The sequence below is a fragment of the Cyprinodon variegatus genome, unplaced genomic scaffold (assembly GCF_000732505.1).
Source record: "Cyprinodon variegatus isolate N-32 unplaced genomic scaffold, C_variegatus-1.0 Scaffold154, whole genome shotgun sequence".
Taxonomy (NCBI): Eukaryota; Metazoa; Chordata; class Actinopteri; order Cyprinodontiformes; family Cyprinodontidae; genus Cyprinodon; species Cyprinodon variegatus.
The window spans coordinates 1,008,008-1,019,302 of NW_015150607.1; the positions used below are offsets into that span (position 1 = coordinate 1,008,008).

At 37.6% G+C, this 11,295-nt stretch overlaps 1 protein-coding gene across 1 annotated transcript in view; it reads left to right on the forward strand.

Annotated features, from left to right (window-relative positions):
- plxdc2 (plexin domain containing 2) overlaps positions 1–11,295 on the forward strand; it is a 100,922-nt gene that overhangs the window by 62,757 nt on the left and 26,870 nt on the right. Inside the window, exon 5 of the mRNA XM_015377473.1 lies at positions 6,480–6,602. Coding sequence (XP_015232959.1) covers positions 6,480–6,602 — 123 coding nt within the window. The remainder of the gene's footprint in view (positions 1–6,479; positions 6,603–11,295) is intronic.

The following is an 11,295-nucleotide window of genomic DNA, read 5'->3' on the forward strand; positions in this document are numbered from 1 at the left end:
TACACAATCCACGCCCACACTTCCCCCTTTAACGTTCTCATGGTGGTCTCAACAACGTCCGCAGTAAGGTTAATGACCATGTCAATCTGGCAGAGGAAGATTATGAACGTGTGAGTCACAAACCTGGTCTTATAGTTCAATGTCCAGATGTAGATTTCAGCAGGACAGTTGCTGACAAGACGCGACGAATGCTTTCCAGAGAGTCATAGACGTTGAAGCCCCGGAGACTGGAATACAGGCAGGAGATCAGATCCGAGACGAAGGAAGGAAGGATAATCCAGAGGTCGAAGCCAAAGCCAGTGTCAAGGAGGTTCATAGCAGTCCGGGCAATGAGATCAGGGATCCGAAGAGGTACCCAAGGGAAATCCAGATCGGTGTCAGGAAGCAGTTCTGGGTTAAGTAAACGGACAGAATTCAGCAGGAGTCCAAAGACAGGTCAGGTAAACAGATCAGAACTGGAATGGGCAGGCTCAGGGGTCCCTAAGGCAGAACGGGTCAGTATCAAGCAATCAGAAGCGGAAGTTACGCTAGAAGACTCTCACCAACCGCTTGAAATAATTAACATGATGACTTGATGAGATGACCGGAGTCTGGTGTGCTATTGCTTGTTTGGAAAGAAAACCTGCTGCCACACGGCCCTTTCTGGAACCAGTTTGACACCCCTGAGCTAAGAGATTAATTTGAAAAACAAAAAAAATATGATAATCTGGGGAAGCAGCACACCTATCTTTAGGATTTAATAATAGTTGTGTTTATGCTACATCAACTCATTTGTTTCCTAATCTTTCATGAGTTGTTTTAATTTGTAATAAACTGAATAAAGCCTTATCCATTTTTTGCCTGTATTAAACATCAAATATCTATACCCATAATTTGATAATATCAGTTGAATTGAATATGTACCATGGATTGTTTTATTATATATGTGTGTTTCTTTAGATCCAAGCCCCCTGCTATCTTTTCCTTTTTGCTGCATCTGAGTTATGCGCATTGACATCTTCTGTTTAACACCTGTTATGACGGGGATGGCGCAGCCAGGTCTGGTGGGTTGGTCTCTCCAACACTGGACCCAATTCAGTACATAGGTCCAAGAGCAGTGCTTTATGGGGTCTGATGGGCTTGTAACCAGTCCAAATTCATAATCCCCATGTCACTCTCCGAGGGCGGCACTGCGTTAGAAGGAGGTGAGGCAATGCAACAAGACTTGGTGGAATATGTTTTATTGGTGCTGCAGTTCACCAATACACCGACACCCATTTTCCTCACTGCCAAGCACAGCAGCTTGCTTTAGCTTTTGGCCACTCCCACTCCACACCAGGTGAAGGGGTGACAAAANGCTGTGAGATGGGCACGCATGGAGTCACAGATTAACAGCGATGGTGATTCGTGGTGTCCTTACATACACCTCCCTCAGCCACTCTTTCATCATCTCCTCAATGAGGAGATGAGGAATTCTGCATAAAGCAGAACTTTATGCAGAACTCCTCATGGTGGTCTCAACAACGTCCGCAGTAACATCACACATAGGGCGCACCGCACTATAGGGTGCGCCGCACTATAGGGCGCACCGCACTATAGGGTGCGCCGCACAGTTTGAGGGGGAAAAAAAGACGTTTTTATGCGCCTTATAGTTGTGAAAATACAGTAGGCTAATCCAAGATTAGAAAGAGAAGGTGGATGATAGATGTTTTATTTTCTTACCTTAATAAAAGGTTAATAGTCATTTTAGTTTCCATTTTTACGAATCCCTTAGTTGTGAGAAACATTGTGCATAGCTGTCAATATGCATATCGTACTGTATAAGGTCTATGAACCTTTTGTTTCTAAAAGTCAACTAATTGTTTATTATATCAAAGCTCAGAAGAGAGGACCAGGTATTCAGGCAAGCAGACAGTAGGATATCTCAAAAAGCATTTATTTAAAATGACGGATCTGGAGTGAACAGCGAGGGCATCTAAAGCAGGAACCTCTGCATGAAGAAAACAAAGGTTAATGACCATGTCAATCTGGCAGAGGAAGATTATGAACGTGTGAGTCACAAACCTGGTCTTATAGTTCAATGTCCAGATGTAGATTTCAGCAGGACAGTTGCTGACAAGACGCGACGAACCCTGTCCAGAGAGTCATAGACGTTGTATGACTCACGAAGTTGATCTTAGGGGAAAGGAATTTGAATGTGAGGAAACGATTTTAAAAAAGGTGCGTACTAAATTTAAGCTGCCTTTTTAAATTATTTGTGTCATATTTGTTTAGCAGTGTTGTCCTAGTGCTTAGAGCAGTGCACTTGTGCTCTGAGAAGGTTGCAAGAACCCGGTGGGATCCCCATGGCCTCCACTCTGGGTTCCTGAGCAAGAACCCTTAACCCCACACTGCTCCCCAGGCGCCACACAATGGCAGCCCATTGAACCCCAAAGGGATGGGTTAAATGCAGAGAGGGAATTTCCCCATTGTGGTACAATAAAAAGAATTTACATTACACACCACACTGCGGTTTTAGTCTGGTTTCAGTTTCTCTTAGTCATCATTTGCGTTGCTAATTTTCCCTGTCTTCAAAGTGTGGAGAGAAGGACCGCATATTTTCACGCCAAGTTTGTTTTGTCCTAAATCACAACTTTTGCATGGAAGTTGGAATACGCAAGTTTCAGGCATGCAGAAAATGGTGCCTATATAAATAAGATCCAGCGTTGTTTACATACAGGGAAGAAATAAATGGAACCAGATGAAGGATTATCTGTTGAATCTGAGGGCTGAATGAACCTGAATGATTGATGACAAAACCAAAAATGGGTGTTGTTATGATGTGGAGGTAGTTTGATGACCCATTTACCGGCTGTCGCAGGTTTGAGTGCCAGTACTGCTGACCTTCACCAAATGTCTCTCCCCTATCTTGTAACCCACTTTCCTGTCTACATACTTTAAAAATTAACAAAATAAAGGCCACTAGAGCATAAAATAAAAAAACAAGAAGACTTGTAGAAAGATTGGCATTACAAAAGAAGAAGCAGTATAACGGCAGTGGCGCCCGTTTTAAAGAAAACTGTTTGGTTCCTCATAAACTGCAACATGTTCAAGGATATTCATCCAGTAACTGAGTTTATTTAGCAAGTGAACCGTTTTAGGCAGTTCTGTATCAGAAAGAGCTTTAATGTCCTTAACCATCTAAAATTACTAACCATCTGGTGCGGTCCGGTTTCTCTACAACTCATTTAATCATTTTATCTTAAAAATTTTTTACCTTTTGAACCTCCTTTCCTATACCATTTTGATGGAAGTGTTCCACACTGGCTCAGTGTGGTTTCCTCACAGTCAATATAAAGAAAATAAATGAAAATTAAATGGATATTTAATTAGATCAAACCTGGCAGCTCTGTCTTCTACAGCCAGACTAAATCCAAAGTGGGTGTGCGTGCTGATCGTGTCTGGGCCCTTCGTTGGCTTTCAAACAGCCTCAGTAAACAGAATTTTTCTTGTAAATGAAACACAGCTCGACTGCTGAGTACAAAGAACTTCTCTAAACATGTTGTCCAATAAAGTAAAGCTTTTAGTCTGATGGTTCTGATAATTTGCACTCATGTTTTTTTTCGTGGATGTATACAGTTCAGCTCATTTTTGAAGGCAGGACACATAAACACATGCAGAGAAACAAAGATCAGCTTTAGGCTTCTCTCTATTACTCACACATCCTCTCTCTCCTCTATCTGTTGCTCCCCTCTGGTTTCTCTCCTCCTCTGTCCAGTCTCCTTCTCGATATAGTGACAGCTATAATGAATGAATAGACTCTTTATTGAGTGGCCTGCAGCCCTCACCTCTTTAGTGTATTGAGAGGGTGTCTGACTTTCTTTAGACTGTCTATTAACCTGGGCTGTGTTTTCAGGCTGGTGGAAAGCAGAAGCAGGAACACAAATACAATGATTTCACTCTGCTTTATGTGTCCAGAGAGGTGTGTGTTTTTTGTTTAAGGGTATTTCTAACCTTTTTATAAATGGAAAAATTTAAAACAGCGTAAACAAACAACGTAACAAATAAAATTGAGGTGCTAGTAAACCTGTAGTTATTCAATTAGATTGTTTTTAGGTTTGCTGCTAAGAAATCAGGTAGATCCAACAATCATATCTATTTTCTGTTAAAACATTATATCGTTAAAGCTTCTGTTAAATGGAGTGTAGGGCTTTTGCAGCTGTTTTTTGATAGAACTTTCATGTAAAGCTTGGGGGGGGGCATATATCCCGTTCATGAGACGATCTAAGATGGAGCACACCAGAAACCCATTTTTCTCTTCTTACTTTTTTTCTCATTCTTATATGCATAAAAACTTATTTCATTTTCTTACACTTAAATAAACCTGACTGTATCTAAAGTTACTTAAAAAGAGATATTTACATATTCATAAAAGGATATTTTTAACAAATTTCAAACAGGAAGCATAGCTAAACTTTTCCAGGTATAGATTAGTAAGGATTATTTGGGAAAATAGGAAGTTATTATGGATACTTTTGACAAATTTAAAAAAAGAGTAATTAAGCTTAAGCACCTTCCCCGAAGCCAATCATCTTGCTAGATGATCCCCTTCATTTAGCTCCTGGCCCAGCTTCTCTCTCCCATACACAAGCGAACTTTCACCAACCTCCACCCCATCTCCTCCCTCTTTCTAAGTCTTACTCATCCTTTGGCTTATTCCATAACAATGTGGGGCCAATCAACCTTATTTCATTTATGTCTTCAGCCTTTTCTGTCTTCTTCAACCCCAGTCGGCCTTGGCAGACTGTCGCTCACACTGAGCCTGGTTCTGCTGAAGGTTTCTTCCTGTTAAAAGTGAGTTTTCCTCTCCACTGTCGCTACATGCATATGCAGTGCGAGGGATTGCAGAGAGTCGAAGAGTCCTCCCAATCAGCTGGTTTTCCTTAGATAGAATATTTTGAAGATTATGATTGCCTTGCCTGTTTAAATGAATTTAATATTTTCTAATAGAAACTTTTCTATGTCTGAGTTTCCCCAGGTTGAAATACAAGTTTATAAGTATTTGGTAAAATTACCTTGAAAATCTTCCAACTTTGCAGGTGAGAACTGTTGTGGTGTTTTAATACTCTGAAACCTCCTGAAAAAATACTTATTTTGATTACAGTTTATCTTTAAATCTTCCTGCAGTCTTCCTTAAGGCTTCTGAAATATTTACACGGACACAGCCTACAGTACTGCTTATTCCTTATCAATGAATACTCTTGTATTTAAGGAAACAGTAGCTTTTAAGGGGTAAAAAACAGTGTACACATTCTAACTTCCCAAAGGATGCTGTCTCTTTACCCCACTCAATCTTTTTCCATGTGGTGTTACTAAATCAAGTCTTTTTTTTTTTTTTATCTCTGCAGCAGTTCTTTTTACTGACAGCACTTTATATCAAATGTCTTTGGGGAAAGATTGATTCCCCTCACACTGAGCTCTCTATGTGATTTCCAGAGTGAAAGATAAGATTTAATATAATTCATGGGTCTGGATTTGGTGGTATTCTTATAGAAAACAAAAAAAGTCTGCATCATCAATACTGCCAATATAGACTGAAATACATATGTTGTAAAAAAAAAAAAAAAAAAAAACTTGAGCCATGATGTCACAAAACTTCATGTCATTGGAAATATTTCTACTTTTATAAAATGTTTTAAATGTTTGAGCAAGATTTAAAGACATGTTCACATTTCTTCTAGTCTTAATTGGAAAAAACATGCTATTTAGAATGAATTGACCTAAAATGAAGCCTGCTTTTATGGCAAATTGCTAAACCATCTACTCAAGTTGTCAAGGACATAACAGCTTCTGGCTTTAATTTAGAATTAAATATATTTTGTTGAAAATAAGTTTTTTTGTTAATCATTTGTGGTCTTCTTGTAAAATATCTCCGTTACATAGATTGTCAAACCCATGTGTGTTCTTGTTTTGTTTAAATATTTCTTTAATATTTTTTATATTTTTCCGTCACTTAAAAAAAATCTCTGTTAATTTAAGGAACAGTTGGACCTTAATGTGTACAAGCATCAAAAATAATTTTTTTGCTGCTTCTATCGCATACGGTCTGAACATAGCATAATACTTCTGGACTTTTTTTGAGTCCGATGCTGAAGGTGTAAATAGTCACTGCTGCCTATCTCTGGTTTAGGGGGCAACTGCTTGTTCCTGCAAATAATGTTAAAGAATCTTTAAAAAAATTCCTGCATCCGGATTTTGATGTGAATCATCAACAAAATTTTATGGATCGTTCTTGAGGTGCACTTTTAGTAAAAGTTCATTAAAATCGAGTCATAACTTTTCAAGTTAACCTGTACACAGACAGACAGACAGACAGACAGACAGACAGACAGACAGACAGACAAAGACACAAATTTGACTAAAAGCATGACCTATAAGCAAAACAACAAAAACTCCTGTGTGTAAATTTTATCCATTCCAAATGATATCTTATTTATTTATCTTTTTGTTTGTATGTACAGGTTTTATTTACACTGGAGATGTGGTTCATCGGATGCTCACAGCAACACAGTACATCGCTCCCCTGATGGCCAACTTTGACCCAAGTGTCTCAAGAAACTCTACTGTTATTTACTTTGACAATGGTGAGCTTTTGTGTTATCTTTTTCAATTAATTTTAATGAGGATACAACTGCAGTTCTCTGTTATCTTTCTAATATTAATTAATCTCAAACTGAGAAAAATAAAATAATTAATCAGCACTATTCCTTATCATTGCAAACATGAATTCATCAGATTATGTGTCTCGTTTTTGTTGTTCTTCTGTTCTGAATATTACATATAATCTGGGATGGGGGGATTCAAGGTTTTCTGTTTTGGTTTCCTGCTTTGCGATGAGGATGGAGATGATAGCGTGAAGGAATCAACTCTATTGCTGTGTTGTAGGTTTTTGAAAACCCTAACTGGGCGTTTGTCAAATTAGCAAGGAAATCCAAAACATGCACAACAGATCATAAAGGCTTGATTTAACGCAAAAACATCGCCATCCCATATGTTGCTGGAGTCTTTGAAAACTCAAGAGAATTTTCTCCAAACACAAATTCCCAGTACATTTCAGACTAAACAAGACCCTTAGATCGAGGCTGGGGCATCCTTAGAACAAAACCCCCAAACCTAAGATGAACAGATTGGTGTATAGAGTTCATTGCAGTGTTGAATGCTCTGATCTTCATAAAGTAAAGTCTGAAAACATAAGTGAAAATTGTCTTTAAATAAGTGTAATTTTCATTGATTTGATCAGGTATATCAGAAATGTTCTCAACTCAATAAGATGATTTGCATTTGAAAAAATAGAAAACACCTCAGTTATCACTTATTTTACTATATTTTCACTTGTTTTTTTTTTTTTATCTGTTTTGTAATGTAACTCTACACACTATGGCTACATGATATTAGAAATCTTGAATTTAGGATACAGTTGGTATATATGGCAATGAAGATGTTGTCAATGTCAGTTGTATTTTAATAGCTACATATGTTGACCAAAGGGCTTCACATAAAAGTAAAAAAACAAGTACAATCAGAGGACCGCCATAGAATCAGCATATACAATAAAATAGGATAAACAGAAAACTATAATATAGAAACATCAGATGATAACATGGAGAAATCACAACCTGATAGGACTCAACCAAATATGAGTTGTAATATACTCCTGGTTTCCTCTCTCTCATCTTTGCTTCCTACACTCTGGAAACTTTAGTCATTTGTCATCAGAGTGTGCAGAAAGTATCTGCTGCCATTGCACTCTATTCACCTGGACAGACATTACATTACACTGCAAAAATGTAATCCCATAGCTTGAAATAAATCATCTAAAAATGACCAGACTTGAAACAATCCTCTGCACACACTGATATATACCTATGTCTACCTATGTCTTGGATCATCCTGGATCTGAATTAGTAGTAACCTGGAAAGCCAGATTGATAATGTGTACTTTAATACTATGCTCAAGTATTAATGTGGGATTGCTTCTGCCAAATCAGTTCGCAAAAATGATTGCTATTCAGCAAAACCTTTTGATCTGATTGCCTGCAGTGACAGCTTGTGCTGGCCTTCCAAAGTTTGGATTTACAACAGTCTAAACATTTCCGCTTTTACTATTCTTCAATAATTAAATCCTTGATTCTAACCAATCAGATGGGATAGCAGCAGCTATGCATATGTCCTCCCGCACTGCCATGTATATTTTGGTTTAGCTGTGGGGTTGGCAGCTCTTGCTTTCATGACACCTTTATTGACCAGCCTGTTTTTTTGGGGTCAGGCTCAAATGATTTAAGCTGGAGTGATACAATATGGTTTCTTGTGTGTATGTGAACTCACAAATACAGAGATAATTCAGCTTGCAGGGGAGGTTATAATTGCAGTGGTTTTTACAAAGTTTTAACTTCATGGTGATGCATGCCCTTTCTTTGGTCTGTCAGATAAAATGCCAATTAAATACTATGAACTTTGTTGTTCTAAATTGACTAAATGGGATGAATTTAAATGGTAATGAATATGTTTGCAAGCCAGAGCCTCCCTATCTTTCCTATTCTGTGTATTGTCAGTCTCATCCATCACTTTTCTCATCACTGTCTCACTCTCTGTAGCCGACTGACAGACCAACTTTGTGACCTTTTTCAGAGAAGCTCATCAGACTTTAACGACAACACAGCCGATCGATCAGCAGCGTAGCCTGCTGTCTATCAGTCAGCATTCTGCCAATGAAAAAAACAGGAACGACACAATCCACTGTGCCTTCATTAAAAATGTAAAGACAAGTTTGATGAAGCGTTCACAGTAGAGACGAGCTGTTTGTTCACAAACAAAGCTGTGTGCGGTTTGTGTGAAAATGAACGACTCCAGGAAGCCTGGCTGTCTGATGATCTGCTTTGTTGCTTTTTTGTTGATTAGAATTCTAAAAAAAGATGAAATATGACAGGCGAAGACGTGACTCTCACATGCTCCTGTCTTGGTTAACAAGTCCTGTTTTAACCGTCTAACAAATTCCCCTAATGAGCTTTTGTAATTATTTATTAAACATTTTAATTACATTTATTTGATTGTTCATAATGCACATTTAAAACAATGACAAACATATTTAGCCTTAATTATTATGCTTAGGACTGCCTCTTATCCATTAGTCTGACATTTTGCTATGAAAAAGTTTGAGAATAATACCTTGTAATAATGAAACTCCAGTCACACATAATTACAGTCTCTGTTTCCATTTCTTTGGGATTCTTTTTTTTTCTTCAGTTTTGTGCTTGATGACTCACTACCAACGCTCAGCTACACTTCACACATCTGTGCCGGATCAGACACTTATATTTCAAAAGTAAAGTGAAAAAAAAAAGTTTTTAAGAGTTGGATCAAAATCTTCTGAATTCTTTTAAAAGATGTAAAAACATATATCTTTTCTGAATCAACCAAAGTCTCTTGATTATTGTTGGTAACCTTGGCCATATAATACAATTCCTTAACCCATACCTCGCTTCCCCTTCTCATTGGCCATCTTTTCATTGCCATTATGGTACTTTGGTTATCCCAGATGCCACTGTTTGCACCTGCATGCTTGATAAGAGATTCTACCCCCTTAATAATTATTAATGAATCTCCCAGTTCCATGGTTTTTATTATTTATTTTATTTTTTCAGCGCTAGTGGCTCATGTTTTTGAAAGTAAGCTATGAGGGGGGAGAGACATGCGGCATAGAACCACAGATGGGATTCGAACCCAGGTCGGCCATGTCGTGGACTAAGGCCTTTCGTACATTGGCCGTGCGCGCTAACCACTGCGGTCATGGTTTCATTAAACAACTTGTTTATAGATGAGCAGGTGTTTCCTTCTCAGATCCTCCAAACTCATAAAGAACAAGGTACAATTCTGCCTGATTTGCATGTAATGGCTCAATTAAAATTCTAAAATTCTAATTCAAAAATACTTTATTAACCCCAAATAAAAATTAAATGTTGCAGTAACTGTCTGCCTCTTACTGAAGACACCTGTTTAACAGTCTGCTGATAAGGATGTTCACTGTTGTTCAGAATGTTCTTCACTTTATGAAAAATTGTCTCTAGTGTTATGGTTCTGCATGGGACAATCAAGGGTGTTTTTGAAAAATAGTCCTCTGTTAGATTTTTGCCCCATTGACAGAGATTGTCATGGATTACTCACTGAAAGTTGCACTTACAGAAATCAATTTTGTAAAAATAGAAACAGCAGCCAAAACTCCAGACCCAATTTAGATATAGAAGAAAAGCTTCCCCTCCTTTGTTTTTAAAGGTGCTTAAGGAAGTTATAAAATATGTGGGGTGTATTTTGTTTTTATTTTTCATTTTTGCTTTGTTGAAAACAAACTTGATCTTGTTGTGTTTTTACATTTGAGATAATACTAAAATCATTGTTAACATATTGCATCTCAGAACAGTTTAATTATACTCTGATGCATGAAAATCGGAAACAGAGACCTGATTTCTTTTGATCATAATTACATTTCTCTACTTTCTTTTTCCTACATTCAATCTTCTAACACTTGGGTCACAGTGTTCTGAAAATATGTCATCTGTCTACTCATGAAACATGTGCTCAGGCAAGTCATCCATAAATTTCTTACAGAAGCTCATGTGCAACCGGTCGCCATCTCCTAGCTGTCAGCAAAGAAGCTGGATCTCATATTTACTTGAATGGAAGTGTTCTGTGTGTGTAAAGGAAAAATTGATTGGCTGCTGTGTAAACAAACTTTTATTACCCTGGCAGAGAGCCCAATGGCTTTCACATCAATAGGTTCTCCAAAGTCCACAGTAAATCAACCTGATGTTAAAAGTAATGCAAGGTCCATTCTGTGGAGGCCAGAGTTGAAGGCTTTTTTACAGAATTATTCCTTGATTTATTCCCCCCTGCAGTCTGGATTCCGTTGGACTTCTGAGTTTTTTAACAGTCCACTGTCTTCTTTATAATCTTCTGAATCTTTTTTTAAACTTAATTCATGTGTTAAAAATATTATAAATTCCTCTCTGTGCTGTAAGAACATTGATTATTTAGATTTCCAATTCCTTCTGTTGATCAAATCATTTTTTACCTACTTAGACTGAAAAAAATGTTATTTAACTTTAAGGTAACATACAGCATATGAGCAAAATGCATACCTGTTCTAAACCTGCATAGATTTCCTTCTGACACCTGGCAAACACCCGAATGAAGAAAAAAATGCAACAAAAAAAACTAACTACCGGTAACAAAAAAAAAAAAATCAAATTCTTGAGGATAAAACATAATGCATTGATCCAGGCA